This window comes from Daktulosphaira vitifoliae, unplaced genomic scaffold (genome assembly GCF_025091365.1).
Source record: "Daktulosphaira vitifoliae isolate Bord-2020 unplaced genomic scaffold, ASM2509136v1 Scaffold_3, whole genome shotgun sequence".
In the NCBI taxonomy this organism is placed as follows: domain Eukaryota; kingdom Metazoa; phylum Arthropoda; class Insecta; order Hemiptera; family Phylloxeridae; genus Daktulosphaira; species Daktulosphaira vitifoliae.
Window position 1 is genome coordinate 5,187,069 of NW_026099574.1, and position 18,670 is coordinate 5,205,738.

At 23.4% G+C, this 18,670-nt stretch overlaps 3 protein-coding genes across 3 annotated transcripts; 2 read left to right on the forward strand and 1 right to left on the reverse strand.

Moving 5' to 3' along the window:
- Positions 1 to 1,532: 1,532 nt before the first annotated feature.
- Positions 1,533 to 5,402, forward strand: LOC126901187 (protein-L-isoaspartate O-methyltransferase domain-containing protein 1-like). The gene is made up of 6 exons (XM_050677516.1): positions 1,533 to 1,666; positions 2,558 to 2,899; positions 2,972 to 3,106; positions 3,175 to 3,275; positions 3,358 to 3,508; positions 4,497 to 5,402. The coding sequence occupies exons 2-6, from the start codon at positions 2,593 to 2,595 to the stop codon at positions 5,366 to 5,368; spliced, it is 1,566 nt and encodes a 521-aa protein (XP_050533473.1). The 5' UTR covers positions 1,533 to 1,666; positions 2,558 to 2,592; the 3' UTR covers positions 5,369 to 5,402.
- A 575-nt stretch (positions 5,403 to 5,977) lies between these two features.
- On the reverse strand, positions 5,978 to 17,721 carry LOC126901186 (uncharacterized). The gene is made up of 9 exons (XM_050677515.1): positions 17,369 to 17,721; positions 17,036 to 17,299; positions 15,506 to 15,693; positions 15,175 to 15,425; positions 14,849 to 15,112; positions 8,069 to 8,257; positions 7,938 to 7,979; positions 7,594 to 7,870; positions 5,978 to 6,283 (listed from the first exon to the last, which is right to left on the reverse strand). The coding sequence occupies exons 1-9, from the start codon at positions 17,551 to 17,553 to the stop codon at positions 6,114 to 6,116; spliced, it is 1,830 nt and encodes a 609-aa protein (XP_050533472.1). The 5' UTR covers positions 17,554 to 17,721; the 3' UTR covers positions 5,978 to 6,113.
- LOC126901190 (DNA (cytosine-5)-methyltransferase 3C-like) lies at positions 8,899 to 12,464 on the forward strand. The gene is made up of 6 exons (XM_050677520.1): positions 8,899 to 9,066; positions 9,287 to 9,377; positions 9,623 to 9,859; positions 9,931 to 10,078; positions 10,146 to 10,375; positions 11,545 to 12,464. The coding sequence occupies exons 1-6, from the start codon at positions 9,025 to 9,027 to the stop codon at positions 11,757 to 11,759; spliced, it is 963 nt and encodes a 320-aa protein (XP_050533477.1). The 5' UTR covers positions 8,899 to 9,024; the 3' UTR covers positions 11,760 to 12,464.
- Positions 17,722 to 18,670: the final 949 nt, after the last annotated feature.

Genomic DNA, 18,670 nt, shown 5'->3' on the forward strand with positions numbered 1-18,670 from the left:
TCGAGGAAAATGCCTAAGTTGACTTTCTTCGAATAATGTCACTAAGTTATTTTTAGTTATAAACTAGAAAAATTACTTTTTAGTATAGTCAATATCGTTCTAATTAAATCTTGCATGATCAATTTGAGAAATTTTAATCCATTTGATATTTTATTTTATCCATTTATTAACTGACCTTTAATTTACTTTAAACTATTAAGCATATATTTATACATAAAAAAATGTTCACTACTCCTTTCAAACGAATAAAAATGTACAAAAAAATGTATATGACAGTTACATACACCAGAGCATTGCTCCTTTTTACCTTACATCCCCAAAATATTTATTGAGGTTGGGTATTTTTAAAAATAAAAAGGTTATCCTACAATATAATTTAAGGATTGTAGTCATTTCAAGAGGAGAAGATATAACCTTTAATCCCTTCCTTGATTGTATCGCTGTCTTAAATAGTTTTTTAGCTCATATTCTGAGCGAAGCGAAAAAAAAAGTTTATCAAATTATTTAATTTTTTTTTTTAAATATATAATTTTTAACAAAATAATTGTATACATTTTTTACTTTACAGGAAGTATGACAGTATCAAAATTGTTATTTGTTAATATTTCTAAACTATTTATATTACTAGTATCTAAATCGTTAGGAAATCTAATTATATCATGAAAAGAGTTTGGGGTTATCCCTAAGAGATTATAATTTGTCCATAAGCTTGCGTGTAATAGAGTATAGATATTCTCATGCACATTTCTACAAACAATTTTGTCTATTTTATTGTGTTAATAGACCTCAAAATATACAATTTATAGTAAATATAATATTTATTATTTACTGGATTAACTTAACCCAACATGTTAACACGACAGATGCAAAGTTTGTGATTGAATTTCGGGTCAAAATATTTTTTACTTGTTTTAGATTAAAGACGTTTCGATCGATTAAAAATATTCTTTAATAAGCAAAAAAAAAAGAAGGACCATCAAAGATAGTTATACTGGTCAATTATTATATATTGACAGCTTGAGTCCATTAAGTATAAAATTCTAATGGTAGGGCTATAATTATATTACAAATATATTTTTTAATGAAATTTATTTGTTCACATAAAATATAGTCACCCATAAATTATAACTGTAGGGTAGTCAAATTTTTTGGGTAGTTGAATCTCCCGAAACTCACCCAGACACCGATATTTTTACATTATTTAATATGTAGAGTAAGATTCTGTACGTAATTTAAGTAAATTTTATTTTTTAGAATCTCCACAGAAAAATGTTGAAGATCCGTCACTGCCTATTGGTATATATTTTTTATTTAAAAATAAGTATTAACTAGAGTGAATTATGATCGACGTTTATTTACTTATTCTTTGAAAAATTAAAAAATTGTTATAACTTGGTTTTAAAAATAAACGATTTACATAAACAATATAATATGTAGAATACAAGCATGAAAATAATCATACATTTTCACTTAGTCTGTGATTTAAGCACAAATTATTTAAAGAATAAAGTAAAAATAGTGTTATCAATGGATAGGTAAATATGTGATAATATATAACAACGTTTTTCAATTTTTACTACACATCTATATCTTTCTTTTATAGAAAAAAATGTTATGCGTCCGTTCTCCACTTCATTTAATTAGAATAGTATTAGTTATTTACTCGGTAAATATATTCCTTATTGAATTAATAGAAAATTAAGTTTTTAATAGAAGATATTTTATTGTATAGTAAATTAAAGTTATATAAATTTTAGTAAATTGAGATTGTTCTTTTTTTTGCTTTAATTTTTAAATTATATGGATATTAGTTAAAAAACCTTATAATGTATAGTTTATTAAGTCAATATTTTATTAGACTACTGTTTTTAAGAATTTAGTCAATTATATGAAGTAAATAATTTTTATAAGAGTTTATAAGAATTATTCTCCTATTAAAACAATGATATTACTTGCTAATAATTTGTTCTTTCAAGTATAGTATTCCTAATATTGAAATAAGTATAAATTCTTTTTACTAAGTAAAAAAGGGATTTCTTTTGGATTGCATATTTTTGTAAGTGTTAATTTACTTTGGGTCTATTTGTGGAGAAAGTTAAAAGAATCATGTTCCTCTAAAATTAAGGAATGTTTTTACAATATAAAATGGAGATACTGTACTGAGAATGTCTTTAAAAATAAGTAGCTTATATTATATTTTTGCAGAATCTCCATGTTTTGAAATTTTTCAGGAGATATCAAAACTAAATTATTTTTATATGAAATGTGCAAGAGATATCTCTATATTTATGATATTAGCTTTTTTAGTAAAATGATTGTTATACTAAACTGCTTAAAAAATGACTATTAGAAAATATGAAAACATGTTTTTTTGAAAATTGGATAAAACTAGTTATTGCATTGGACCTTTATACTGTTTATTAAGATGATTACAAATTGAAGGAATGAAACCCTTATACCCATTATTATTAAGATACATTTTAGTGTATAATAAAATAATAAAAGTATAAAAATGAGTGTAATTATTTGACCAATGTAGTTTTATTTTTTTACACAGGTATCTATGTTAGTGATTGCTAGAAAAATATAAATATGGGTCAAAATTTGAGTTTATCACGCAGTAATGATGATTTAATAAATATGTTGATTGGTAGAAAATATATACGTTCTATAGATGTCGAAAGAGTATTTCGTAGTGTTGACAGAGGATTTTATTATACCAGTGAACAAAAACTGAATGCCTACACAGACTCAGCATGGCAGTATGAACAAATTCATTTATCATCACCTTGTATCTATGCCAAGGTTATGGAATGTCTTGGATTGAAATCAGGAAATAAGTTTTTGAATATTGGTTCTGGAATTGGTTACTTGAGTACTGTAGCGGGTTTATTATTGGGTAATATAAAAATATTATTTCATTATTCAAAAGCATGTTGTTAGAATTTTTACAAAAGAAAAAATTATTTAGGTTCTAATGGTGTCAATCATGGAATTGAAATTCATCAGTCACTTATAGATTCTGCTTACAAAAAATTAGAAGAATTTAAATTAAAGGCAGCAGCGATTGACTTTTATGACTTCTGTGAACCAATTTTTGTACAAGGTATATATAAAAACACTAGTGATGTCTTAAAACTTCAAAGAATATCAAAAATTTCCTTTTTTTTTAAGGAAATGCTTGTGAATTGTTGCCAATCGGCTTTTATGATAGAGTTTATTGTGGAGCAGGTGTTCCACCAGAGGAGTCAGAGTTTATGAAATCACTTATAAATGTAATAATACTTTCTCTCATTAAATAGTATTTATGATTTTGTAAGTTTATTGAGATCATTACATAAATAATTTTTTCTTTAGATTGGTGGTATTATAGTTATGCCTTTAGAAGGTTATCTTATGAAAATAACTAGAATTGAAGAACATTCTTGGGAATCTTCTAGAATTTTGGAAGTCTCATTTACAGATCTTATTGTACCAGAAAAATGTAGTTTTCATACAACTGAATTCCGTAAGTGATAATTATAAATTTTTATAATTTTTCATCTTTTCCCTTTCTCCTGTTAACATTAATATTTATAACCGTATCTGTTGCTTTCAATTTTTCTCTCTTCATAATATGATCTAAGTCTATTTTTTCATATCTTATCTATGATCAATGTACATATTTATTCCTTATCTTATCTTCTTTCATCCAACTAAGCGTTCACATCTCTACTACTCATTCCTTGGTCCACTTTCTTTCCAAAACCCTGTTCCATACAAAATCAGTAAGTATTACTACTAATTTTTATAATCAATTATTTTAATTAAAGTCATCATGTTTCTTGTTATTAGGACGGTTTCATGGGGTGAAATAGCATCCCACACTATTTGATTTTAAATATTTTTATTTAGCCATTTTTCAATATACAGGGTGATTATATTAATATCCACTCAATTTTTCTTAAAATAATAATTATGTTAAGAAAATTATTTTTTTTTATTTTCATATATTTCTTTTTTTATTAATTATTAAGTATAATTTAAATTCATTCCTTTTATTATGTAAGGGTATAATATACTTTATTTTTTCATATGGCAATTTATATATTTAACTAGTTAACATAATACTTAACATACTTATAATTTTAAGAGAAATCAAGTGGCTAGTATTAAAAGAATCCCTCAATATATGGTTTCTGGAAAAAGATCACACAATAAAAAAAAAAAAAAAACTATTCAGTCAGTAAAAATAATTTTTTCACCCCCAATATTTTTTGCTTTAGTATGACTGCTTAATTGGCCGATCCCAAGTAGTTGGGATTAAGGCGAAGAAGAAGAAGTATGACTGCTTAATAATATAACAAAATTAATTTTAACAAGTGAAAGTATTTTTGAAACTAATATTTTGTAATGATATCCTTGATAAATAATTTGAGTTGTTTATAACACTTTTAAATCTTATAAAAAAATGCCTTATAATTAATGAATTAAAATTTTTATTTTTTTTTTAATAGCTTCAGTTGAACCAATTACTTTGCAAGAACTGTGTAGATTTAACATTCGTTCATTAATACGTGAAAATTTAAATAATTTGTGTCCCAGTTTACCCATACGTACAAAGTGCACTGTAAAAAATGAAGATTTACCTCCAGATCTTAATGAAGACATTTATATTGACCCAGTATCACAATTTGTCAATTTACGTTTTGGCAGTGAAGTAGGAATAGTTAGTCTTCATAATATTATAGATGGACTAGTTGATTTTGATACCGTGACAGATAGTGTGTCTGATTCAGATGAGGAAGTTTCTGAAAATATTGAATTTTCGGAAGATTACGATGAAAGTGGTGAGGAAGAAAGAAGTTTTGTTATAAATGAAAATGAAAGTTTATTGGAAATTCCTGAACAACAATCCGATGATTCTACCAAAAGAAAGTCTCCAGATACTGAATTTTCTGATAAAATTAAAGCTCAAACAGAAACCAATAACTCCAAAAGATTAAAAATGAACGAATCAAATTTAAGTGGTTCAATTGAACCATCAACATCTTCCTCTTCACATAATAATAGTGACATGTGGGAAACTATGTCAACAGGTGAAACATCACCTAAATCTGCCACATTTAATCATGAAGATTCTGAAGTAAGTTGGTTTTCATCTATAGACAATGAAGGTGAAGAATCAGAAGTAGAACATGATTGTAGCTGTTGTTATGATAGTAATGATAGTGAAGCTGGTAGAGAATCTAAAGTAGAAACAATTATGTATAAATTTGTTAGTGAAAGTAAAGAAAATGAATGGAGCAAACTTTTAAAAGAAAAAATTAATGAACTGCCAATACCAGTTTCACTTAAAAATTTTCTAAATTACAACAGGGTAGACTAATTTTATACATTTTCAAAAATATATATATATATATATTATTTATATTTATTATATTTATCAACTTGTTTTTCTTGTACATAGATTATGAAAACTGTTTTTACTATCCAGTTTATTATTTTAAAGTGAGATTATTACATTAAAGTGAAAGGAGTTTAGTTACACTAACATTTTTTTAGGGATATTGTAGTTTATAAACTATTCCCTAATCTATTACAAAGAAATAGTGGGATAGAAGTGAACATTTTACACTTTATATTATTATTTTTGTATCATAAAATTTGTACATTATCATCTAAACTCTAAAAAGTAAAATCAGTATATTAATTCACTATTCTAAATTATTTTTCATTAAAACTAAGCTCTTAATAAAAAAAAATCTGTTTTTGATTGAAATTGCATTGATATATTAGGCATTAATGTTAGTATAATAGATAATTTAAGATAAAAACTAGTTTTTTTTACATTAATACAATGTGATCAGAGAGATATAAAACTATTGATATTGTTTTAAACTGATGAAATTGTAAATTATATATTTTTAAGTGATTTGTTATTGTATGCTGTAAGGAAATTTAAATAGTAACATTATATAAATAAAATTACAAGGAATGCAAAAAATATTTATTTATTATATTTTATATGTATACTATGTGAACAATGATATATACATATAATAAAATACAAGTAAATGTGAATTTTTTTAAATTAAAATCAATTCATAGGAACATAATTAAGTTTAGATTAATTATTTTTTGTTATTCATTTGATTGAGAGTATAATTATGATCATCTGGATAAAGATTTGCTAAAGCTTGAATTGGGACAAAAGCATTGAGTTCATGACTGTAATATTTGAAAAATTTGCCAATATTTTTAAAATTATGATCATAAGGATTCAGTTGTCTTTGCAGTTTTTCTGTAAGAAAATATTTTTTTTTATCATTAACAATTCAAATTTAATATAGCATATTAAGAAATTAAACAAGTTTTATACATAATAAAAAAACAAGTGCAATTGTTTATAATTTTAATTAATCAAATCAATTAACAAACAAAACGTACAAAATTAAAATAGACAAGAAAAAATTAAAACTTTCGTTTTACTTTAAAGGTGAATATTTGAAATTAGATTTGACTATTATAAAACTCAATTGTTACACACACAATATCTTACATTCATTTAAATTGGAAAATATTTTTGGAAAATTGAAAAACTTCTAAAATTAAGTTAAACTTAATTTTTTATTATCCAAAAACTAAATAAAATAATTTACCACTTTTAAATTTAATTAACATTTATAATGACATAACATAAGAATAGATCTAATACAAATAGTATAATAAATACAATTTAGGACCAAAATATAGGTTTGTTTTAATTTTTTTCAAATATGACAATTCCGTTTAAAAAAAAAAATACTGGCATCGTCACTGATTTAATTACACATTTAAACAACAATTTTTATGATAATAAGTCCACTTTTGCAAATTTTCTAGGAAAGATGTCTAGAATATTAATTATTTTCTGTAGTAAAGTGTAATTTTTAAGCTATTTGATTTTTGGGTTGTTAGATTTGACTACATTTTGCAATTAATTATGTATTTATGACTTTAAAATTAAAAATGTTAAAATAAAAACTACAAAAATGTAAACATTAACTTTCTTTTGTAGTATTAACATTTGTAACTTTTAAATTGTAAAATAATAGTTCAATCATATCTAAATCCCCCAGTTAATTTTTTTCTTATCTAATACATAATTGTTTTTATAAAATACTGCTTATATGTTATTGTATTTTATAATATAATTTTGTATACTTTACATCACTGGATATACTTTAAAGAGAAAATATTCAAAAGTGAGTAAATTAGTGACTTATTTAATAAATTGAAGTTACTTTAAGTGAAAAGTGACTTGTTACTGTTCCTACTTCTATAGCATAAACTTGGGGTATATATCAATATTATATTAAAACTAATTGAATAATAATTTTTTTTATTTCCAATAGGTTGTATTCATAAAGTTGTTAGCATTATTTTTTGTGTATAATTCCCTTTAAATAACTTAAAAAAAGTAATTTCCCCATCACTTCTTGAAAAAGTATTTCATTATAGTGAATTACCAACATATTTACATAAAAACAAAAAAGTTATATAAAAAGAAAATATATTATAAATATTTATTAAATTAAGTACTAAATATAATTAAATAATTATTATATATACCACATCGTCCTTCCCATACAGGTTTTATTACTGGATTTTGGTATTTTTCTGCATTAAGGTAATGGTCGGATTTAATAAGTACATGGTAAACGGTTGGATTAGGAAGGGAACTTGTATTTGACACAATTGTCCAACCCACTATTACTCCACATTTAGTCACTATATTTGTCCCATTAGTATTTCCTAAAGCAACAGTGTCAATCATCATACCAACAGCATACTTAGGGTCATTAGCAGTGCCACGTTTTTTTGGTACTGATGGAAAAATTTCTTCATTCTAGAAATTTTTTTTTATAAATTAAATACAAAAAAAAATTAATATTAAATAAATGTTAATTACTAACATCTGCATATAAAATATTTTTCTCATCAATATGTCTTGGGGCCTAAAAAATTGAACTAATTAAAATGGATTATCAATTAATTATTAATGATTACAATGTTTATTTTTCAAATTATATTAATATCCACTTACAGTTGGATTTGACAAATCTCTAATTAATGGGCACCTGCAAAAATCATAATATTGATGAAATTTTTGGCATTTAAACTCAACTTCTGCATCATCTGGTTTCAATAATTTTTGAAAATCCAAAACATTTTTATATGTTGTCATATTTTCAACAGTGAGTTGTTCAATTGATTTACTAAATGTCCAAAAGAGCTGAAAAAAGTATACTAGCAACATAAATCCATAAGTCAATAATTTTTTAATAATTCTCATCAAAATGACATTAAGTAATCTTTTGAAGAACATTTAAATTTTGTTTTAAAAAGTTAGTCTATATACAGGCGAGATGAAATTTTACAGGAGAAGAATTTCACTATTTGCAGCATTATGAGTTATTTATTAAAAAAAGATTTTATTTTTAAAAAATTATTATAATCCGGTGTGTCAATGTTTCTATATCATCCTTGTATTCGCGTCTACTTTGTTTTATATACAATTACAGATTTTCAATAATTGCATATAGATAGTTAATAGGGCTACAAATTTTTCTTTTAAACATTACTATGATTAATATTAATTTGTATTTAATAAAAAAAGGAACTTATGTAATTTCTATGAACATATTTGTTTTTTTTTTTTTTATTATATTGTAGACAGATCATTATCATTATTAAATTGATAATATACAATAACTAAAGACTAGTACTTTAAAAATAGTAAACAACAATCTGGGAAAGTGGAAGATTATCAATACTGTCAAAAACTTGTAATCTGATAATTACTTATCTAAGTATTGAAATTGTATTTTTTTTTCTATAAATAGATTTTATTTTTTATTATAATATATAATATGTATTAGGGTTTAACTAAAAAAATTTAAATAACTATAGTTTATAACTATACTATAGTAGTTTTTTTTAACCAATCAAAAAATTAGTAAGAGTAAATATTTTATAAATAAATATACTAGAAATATCAAAATGAGTGATAAAAGAACATTACAAGATTGTTATAAATCTAAGGTTTGTTATTAAAACTATTCAGAAATTATTGTTTAAACTATAAAACATGCATTTTTATAGTCATTAGAAATTTGTGATAGCTTAGTTTTATAAATGTATAAGTTATATAAAACCATGCCGTTTTGGCCGAGTATTATGTTTTATTGTAATGGCATCCCAAAATTATTGTTTTATTAAAATTCGATTGAAATTGTTTAAAAATATATTATAATAAATTTAGGTTTTAAAATTACAAAGTAAAGAAGAATCTAATTCAAAAAAAAATCTTCCACGGCTAAGAGTACTATCTCTTTTTGATGGCATTGGCACTGGTATGAAAAGTGATAATTTATAATTCTATAAAATAAGTTAAGTTTAAATATATTGAAATGCACTAAAATAATAATATTCTAAAATTAATAACAGTTGATTAAATTTTTGAATGATTTAAGTTTTTTAACAAAAGAGAAAATAATAATGATAATCATTATCAATTTTAGTATTACTATGACAGTAATACTAAAATTGGTTTAAAATAAAAAGTAAAGTTTTTTAAATAGTTTCATTTTATTTTAAGGATATTATGCTTTAAAACAACTAGATTTTGATGTAGAAGTATTTTATGCCAGTGAAATTGATTCTAATGCATTATTATTGACTTGGTCACATTTTGGCAGTGAAATAAATCAACTAGGATCAGTTGTAGATATTGATGAAATGACTTTGGATAAAATAGGACCAATAAATTTACTAATGGGAGGATCTCCGTGCTCGGATCTGTCATGTGTAAATCACCGTAAAAAAGGTTTATATGGTAATAATTGTCTGAATAATAAACAAATATTACTCAAAAAGATAATTTGATAAGGTATTTTAAATTATTAGATGCAACAGGTACAGGAGTGCTATTTTTTGAATATTATCGAATATGGAATTTGTTGAAAAAAAAACAAATCAAAGAGAATTCTACATTTTATTGGATGTATGAAAATGTTGCCAATATGGAATTAAAGCACAAAAACATCATCTCACAGTAAAGTTAATCAAATAGTATTTGTATAAACTTCCAATAGTTATGTTTATGTTAACAAAATTTATAGATTTTTAGAATGTGATCCATATGTCTTAGACTCATTTAGTTTAACACCACAACGCAGACGACGATTTTTTTGGTCTAATATACCAAATATTGAAAGTCTTCAGTGTACTCATTCAACAGATGACAATTATGGACCAGTTTTAGATGAATATTTAGATAAAAATTTGGGACGAAAAGCAAATGTAAATAAAATAGGTACAATTACAACCAAGAGGAATTGTTTACAAGATGGTAAGATTGATAGAATCTTATTAAGAATTTAATTGAATAAAACTTTTTTAGATCAATAAAATGATAAAAAAATGAAATATACAAAGTGAAACAAACTCTTATAATTTTCTTATCTAAAAAACAATTCACTGTAATTTTTTTTTAAACAACTTTTGCATATTTAGATTATATTAAAAGCATATTTTTTATTATTTATTTTTAATAATAAAAAAAATATAAAGTAATTTTTGAAAATGTCAAAATATTATTTTTTAAAATTTTATTTACAAAACATTTCAATTGGTCAATAACAATTTTAGGAAGAACAATTATTGAATTATAAGCATTTTAATATATTGTTTGGGAAGGTGCAAGGGAGGGTAACAACTTATACTAATGTATATTTATAATACATTATCTGTCCTCAATACATACTCACACTATATATTAAAATACTTGTAACACAATAAGTATTTGACCTAAAATTTTTATTAATAATTTTTGTAAATGCTAAAACTAAACTGGCTTTAATATGTTTTAAAAATAGTCTAAGGCTATAATTATTTAAAACAAAAATAACAGCAAAATGATTATTATCAAAAGGTATAATTTTGTCATTGAAATATGTTTCATTATGTATATATGTGAGTACCATTGATGTCTAGATTGCACCATTTTCAAGGGTCTGCAGGTGGGTAGTGGTGTCATTATATTTTTTCTGATACTTGTCTGTTCTTAATCATGTTAATAGAGAGGTTATACTTAATGTTTGAAAAAGTTTTATGAAGGTACACAGTGTCACAGATAATCAATACAGAATCATTTTACAACTTGTTATATAGTTATTTAAATCTTTTTAATAAATTTTAAAAGTATATTCCAAATGAATTTGATTGTCAAAGTAAAACACAGATAATTTCTTACTGGATGTAAGTGATGAGGAGTATTTGACAGTTTTAATGTACTTTTCAATAGTTTCATGAATCACTCTATATGCTCTATCTACAGGTTTAATAAAATTTGTAAAAAGAAATAACCTATGATCTAAAAGTCTTGAAGACACTCAAAATTTAGAATTCTCTTGCAGACTAAATCATAAATATTTTTAAATAAAATTATTTTCTTTGAGAAATATTTTATGAAAATTAACTTTATTAAATTGTTTATTTTTTACTCTATATAATACATAGGTAATTCAAGAGACCCAGTCAACCAAAATGGTCAAAACATGGGATTATATATTACTGAACTAGAAAAAATATTTGGATTTACAGCACACTACACTGATGTTGGAGACTTATCTATAAATGATCGTCAAAAACTATTGGGTAAAGCTTGGAGTGTGCCAGTTGTAAAAAGTATTTTTAAACTTCTACAAAGTATATTTGCCATAAAAAAAAATTAACTAATATTTTCATTTTATAATCAAGTAAGTCTTCAAGAATTACTACAAGTAATCCAAAATAAATAATCAAACTTTATTTATAAGAAAAATTTTATTGAGAAGTTAACTATTTTTTTTATTAAGAATTTATTAGTAGGACTGAAATTATTGCTGTAAAAGATAATTTTATCAGAATATAAATTAAAATCAAACAATTATTAAAATAATTTTTACTCAAAATATAATTTTTATATATTAAAAAAAAATATATGTAGGTATTTACAGGGTGATTGGTTTATTGTGAACCACTTGAATACTCGCATAATAAATACAATATTGGAAAAAAAATTTTAATTTCTATTTTACATATATCTTTTGATTTTTCAGCGAATAATAACTTTTTAGAATCATTACTTACAGCTTAAAGAGGTGTCATATTTATTTTTTAAATTGGTTACATATATATATTTAGATATACAAAATGTATATATATTATACAGATATATAAAATAACTGGTCGATAACAACTTTTGGAACAGTACTTCAGTATATATGATCATTTTTATATCTAGGGGAGATGAAGAGTATGACTGGGAAATGATTAATGATAAAAATAGAAGCACTCACTTCTCACCTCCAATCATTACTTTAAATTGTTAGTAACTTCTGAAATACTTGACCAAAAGTTGTTATCGACCAGATATTTTTTAATTAAATCATTTTCTATTTTATAAGCTAGTTAAATATGTATGTTTCCATTAAAAAAAAATAAAGTTAACATTCCTGTAAGGGATGATTCTAAAAAGTAAAATTAATAGCTAATAAATTAAGAAATATATTGCTATGCACAACTAATAAGGTAGTAAATCAAAAAAATTCATAGAGGTATTTGAATGTAGGTTTTAGTCTTCTTATAATAACTTTCATCAAAATATCAACAATTTGGATTGAATCAGAATTAACCTATTAAGAAAATTGATAAACATAAAGTGTGTAACCAGAAAGTAATTTTTATTTTTGATATCCTGAAAAGTGAGATAGTGATTTATTGCCTTATTGGTTGTGCATATTGACATGTAATTAAAAGAAATTAAAATGTTTTTTTCAATATTGTATTTATTTTGCGAGCAATCGAGTGGTTTATGATAAACTAATCACTCTGTATATTGTGTGCTACATATAAAATACACATAATATGTATAATTATATACAGGGTGATTGAAATCTGGTAAGACAGACACTCATTTTCTCAGAAAATATTGAGAATTTTAAATTTTATTATAGAGAAAAAATATCAAGTTCAAATAACTCTACAATAATATGTAGTCAAACCATTATTTTTTCCTCCTTGAAAGGATAAAAACCCTTATTTATAATTTTCTTAAATGGGAACCCTTATTTTTAACTTTATAATATGATAGAAATAAAAATTACAAACAATTTTGTTCTTATTATTTTTTTTATCCGATTAACCGTTCGTCCGTTACAGCTTGTTAAAGTTAAGTGATTTTAGGCCAAATTAAACGTAATAAATAACAATATTTTTTCTGGAAGTCAAAATCTTTAAACAATTATAAAACGTAAACGGTTGTTTGGATAAAAAAAAATTATAAGAACAAAATTGTTTGAAATTTTTTTTTCTATCATATTATCAAATCAAAAATATTGGTTCCCATTTAAAAAAATTATAAATAAACATTTTTATTCCTGAAGGGATGAAAAAAAATTTATTTAACTTCATATTATTGTAGAGTTTTATAAACTTAATAATATTTCTTTTGGCAAAAATTTTAAATTCTCTATAATTTCTGAGAAAATAAGTGTCTTACCAGATTTCGATCACCCTGTATATCAATGAATATATTATATTCTTTGATTTATTTCCTTCTTTTATCTCAATTGAGTTTTATAAAGTATATTTTTTTTTGTATTTTAGTAAATTACAGTTTGTATATTATTTATTTAGTCATTGTTATCACTCACATTACTTTTAATGTCCCCTTTAAAGCTATTTCTTGTGCCATAGAGGACAGAAAAACCTACATAGCCTAGTATAACTGTATTAAAAATATAATTGATGCAATTAAAATAAAATGTGTAATTAATTATTTATGTTTGAAATACTTTTGAAAATTTATTTATCCAACTACCTAACAATTCTAATAAACAAATGTAATACATAAAATATAGAAAATTAATTTTTATTCAATTTAAAAAACAAGTTTTAAATTTAAAGTTTTAAAAATAATAAATTACTATAATTTTTTACCTTTTTTTTAAATTGTTAATAGTAACACAAATTACTTAAGTTGAATTTTTTATTTTTTCCCAATATTTTCGTGTGTAATATAATTGATTTTTTAAAATTCCAGTTTCATTTGATGGTTTAAGCATATATAAGTATACTTGAAAATATATATATATATATATTTTAATAGCCTTTATTAAAATAATAATTAGCTCAACAATTATAAGTAAAATTAAAAAGTATAACAGTCATAATACTATGTTATAACGGTACAACAAATGCGGCAATAATTGTTAGTATACTCAAAATTAAAAAAAAATCAAACATTATTTAAAATTATTGTTAACAGAGCCTTTAATGATAAACTGAAATATTATTAAATTAAAATTTTTAATTGAAAGAAAGGAAGAGAAAAAAAAAACTACAAAATAATAATAATAAAATAATTAGAGATTAAATGACAAAGCCGGAACTCCTCAAGAAAGATATAATGGAAGAACGGGAATTAAGAGTATTAGCTATGGAAGGGGGATTAATATTGTGGGAGGTTAAGACGCTAAATAGTTTACTTCTGCTGTTAATTAGGGCAGGACAATCAAAGAGAAGATGAGAAAAATTGCATAGAGCTTCACTATCATGTAGGGGACAGAAGGAAACTGAATTTCAGGAAAGATGGAATGCATGGTAAGGAAGAAGATTATGACCTAACCTAAGTCTTAAGTACTTAAATATATTGTTTATATAAGTTATATTTTAACTCATAAATGAAAAAAAATGTAGCTAGATCATTTTTTTTAAATTTTATTGATTAAATTATCTTAGCAATATGTAAGGTTTAATAAGAATTTTGGTAATAACTTACATCAGTTACAGAATTGCCATTAAAATGTTCTGGTAGTTTCCTTGATACTGGACAAACGGTTGCTTTTCGCATGGCACCACCACCAGCTATGTCTATTAAATAACAAGTTGGGTTATTGACTTTGTGATCAGGCCATGATGATGACCATGATACAAAGTTATGAACTGATGTAGCAGTTAGTCTGACTTTTACACCTAGTCGTCTAGCTATTGACTCATAAATAACACATAAAAGAAAGACTGATCCTTTATTTCTTTCAATAACCTAAAAAAAGAACAAAATTGTAGTAAATTAATAAATAAAATTATAGAGTTTATTGCACAAACTTTTTGTAATATAAAACAATTGATGTCATGATTACAATAACAAACTAGTTGAGAATCTTCAAACATAATTTGTTTAATGCCATCATGTATAATAATAGTATTGATTTCATCAAATAAATCATGTTCCAAATTAAATTTTCCTCGTTTAATTACTTGACTTCTATAATTTTCCTGTTGTAATAATGGATGATTTGGACTAGTTGATTGAATTAAATTACAAACTAAATGAGCTATATTGTTTAGGTAATTGTCTAAATATTAAAAAGAACCAAATATAAATTAAACAAACACATTTATAAAAGTATTATCTATGTATAATGAAGAACATTACTTATTTCTTGGTATACAGTATCGATTGTGGGACTCCACCATCGCCCCAATAAATAAAACCCTTTTTCAATAGTCTGTAATAATTGAGGTAATTGTAAAAATTCTTTTAATTTATATCCAAAAAAAACTTGACTGGAGTATATTAAAAAATGATGTGCCATATATAATTCATCAAACTTATCATTGCAACTACATGAAATATCAATATAAAAATCAAAATATTAAATAGTAAATATAAATAAAAATATGAGTTTTAAAATATTTCAATTATTTTTTGACTGTATGTTATATAATTACAGAGCCGTAGCATGCCTAATTGGTACATGAGATAAATATGCATTTATATGTATTTAGAATAAAATTTTTCCTACATTTTTAGCAAAAGACTTTATTACTCATTACTTTAAAAAAAAAAAAAAAAGGTTTAAACTTCCATTGCATTGATGGTTGTCATATCTAACTGATTATTCACAAAATGATAAAATAAATAATAGTATAAAAAGTATAATTTTGTAATTAATAATTAACTTAATAACACTAGATTTAAATTTGTTTTCATTATAGCTAAAAAAAATTTAATTTTATAAATTCATAACAAAAAGATAACATACATTAAGAGAACAATTAATTACATAATTTTTACAACATAAAATTGATCTATGATTTGGTAAATGAAAAAAACATCTAGAAAAAAAAATGCTTACTATTAAAATGTTCCAGAATAGAATAACCCAAAAAATATTTTTAAAAATTTAGAGTAACCAGCAAAAAAAAAACCAACCCTGACAACAATATCTTATCACGACAACTATCAACTAAAACTGTTGAGTTTGTTTTATCTAAAAGAGAGACAAAAATGATGTACAATAGCTATAAGTATGCTGTGCATCACAAATTAATGAAAAAATAGGTGACATTAACAAAATATGTATCTGATTTTCTAAGTTAATTGATTAAAACCACCCAACATCTTGAGTATTAGTCCATAAAATTTAACAAGAATTTGTTGTAAATAACATAAGATAGTTAGTATGATTTAAGGATGGTGAACAGTGTATCAAATATAAAAACTATAAGATATATTTTAAATTATTGTCTTTTCTTTTAATAATACTTAGTTTACATATAAGATATTAAGGTATTAACATAATTATGTAAAAATGATAATTTTTTCTTATTAACGAATTTGTCCGATCATTATTTCTAAAGTTTTTAATACTCGTAATTTTTTCTCCAGACTTTTTTTTAAGATTCATACTATTTATTTGTCATGGGTGATATTAAATTAATAAATAATTATTTTTTAAAACAATTCCAATTTACTTTAAACAATTTTAACATTAATAAAAATTAAGTGACTTCTATTATATAAATATAATAGTCTATTCAAAATAAATAGAATATTTAATAATTATCAACATGTTAAACAATTTTAATTTAACTTACATATGAAATAAAAAAAACACCTTTAATAATATTCATGTCTTAAAAAATAATAATAATAATAATAATAATAAAGAAAATAGCTTACTATTTACTATTTTGTAGTTGTTTGTAATATTTAGATATAGCTGATACAACATAGTAACAATGAGCTTGGTTAGTAGAATGTAAAGTTTCATTCATAGGGTACAAATGAAATGGTACATTTTTGTACCTCATGAATTTACATGGCATAATTGAAATTTCTAAAGGAATTTTTTGTTCCAAGTTCAAACGAAGAGAAAGTTCACTTTTCCAACTATTTTGTTCATCGATTACAATATTAATTTCATTTAGATCTATAGTTCCATACCTATCAATTTTCATTATAAAAGTAGATAATGACACTAATGCAAAAATAAATTTTTGTTAAAACTAATACCTTTGAAAATATTTTATTTTCCACATTTTGGTGTTTTGTTCATCAAATAAAATATTATTAAAATTTGGAAGTGCAAGTGCTAAATTGTTAATATCTTCAACAGATATATCTTTACTACAACACAAATATATGACGAGCTCTGTAGGCAAATCTAAGATAGTAATAGTTTCCTCTTGACCATTCATTATTCAAATATTATAAGATATCACAATTTTAAAACATTGCAATAAACTATTTAATTATTTAGTTTTTTTTTATTATATAATCAATAATTGAAATTACAATTTACTATTCTGACAAATGACAAAACAAAACAAAGATAACTATCAACTTGTGTAGAGATACGCACTTTTTTACGTATTTACGTATTTTAAATGAAATAAACATAAAATATAATTCAGATAAAAGAATTCAAGTTATAACCTTTTGATAAAAACTTATCAATCGGAAGCCCCGTCGCTGATAATAAAAGTTTGGTGGCAGAAGTACCGTTTTTTTTATTCTGTTAGAGTACGTCACAAAACATCTTATACATATATTTATACTAACTTATAAAATTAATTACGTAACTTATATCCAAAATTATTATTTTTAACAAACATGGATTTTTAAGATTTATATAAATTGTATACAAAAGGATGTGTTTCTGTCGTGTGACAAAAAATTACGAGTCGATAACATAGGAAGTTTTGTGCTTTGCATTTTAAACAATTTTTGAAACGAAATACACAAACCTTTTTGAAACCAACATTAAATTATTTCGTCGTACACAAATAACTTGATATTGTTGTTATCGAAACCGGGAGAATGTTGTCCCTTAATAGCCTCCAGCCACCGGGCGGTCAAAAGTATTATTTTTCCCCAATTTAATCTAATAAAAAAATTATGACTAAAAAAATGATTAATCTTAAAATTTGCGTTAAGTTATAAAAATTATCTTTAAGATTGGTTGGGTTATTAAATTAATAATTTGATTAAAAAAGAAAACTTTATTAAGATTTCAGATATTGTGATTATTCCAGGATTACTATCTTTTTTGACAAATTCTAGTTCCAACAAATAATTGTTCCAAAGTTATTATTATTCAAAATATATAGTAAAGCAGAATCAATGAGAATTTTTTAGTTGTGTATAACTTTTTAGTGGTTACTAAAAAAATTTCAAGTGAATTTTTTTTACTAGTATAAAAAAAAATAGCATTGGGGAGAAAAAAGTGATCAAATATTCATGAAAGAAAATACTCCTCCAGCCAAAATAAAAAAATTCTTGCTGTGCTAGTGTATATCTAGGTGTTCAGCAAGT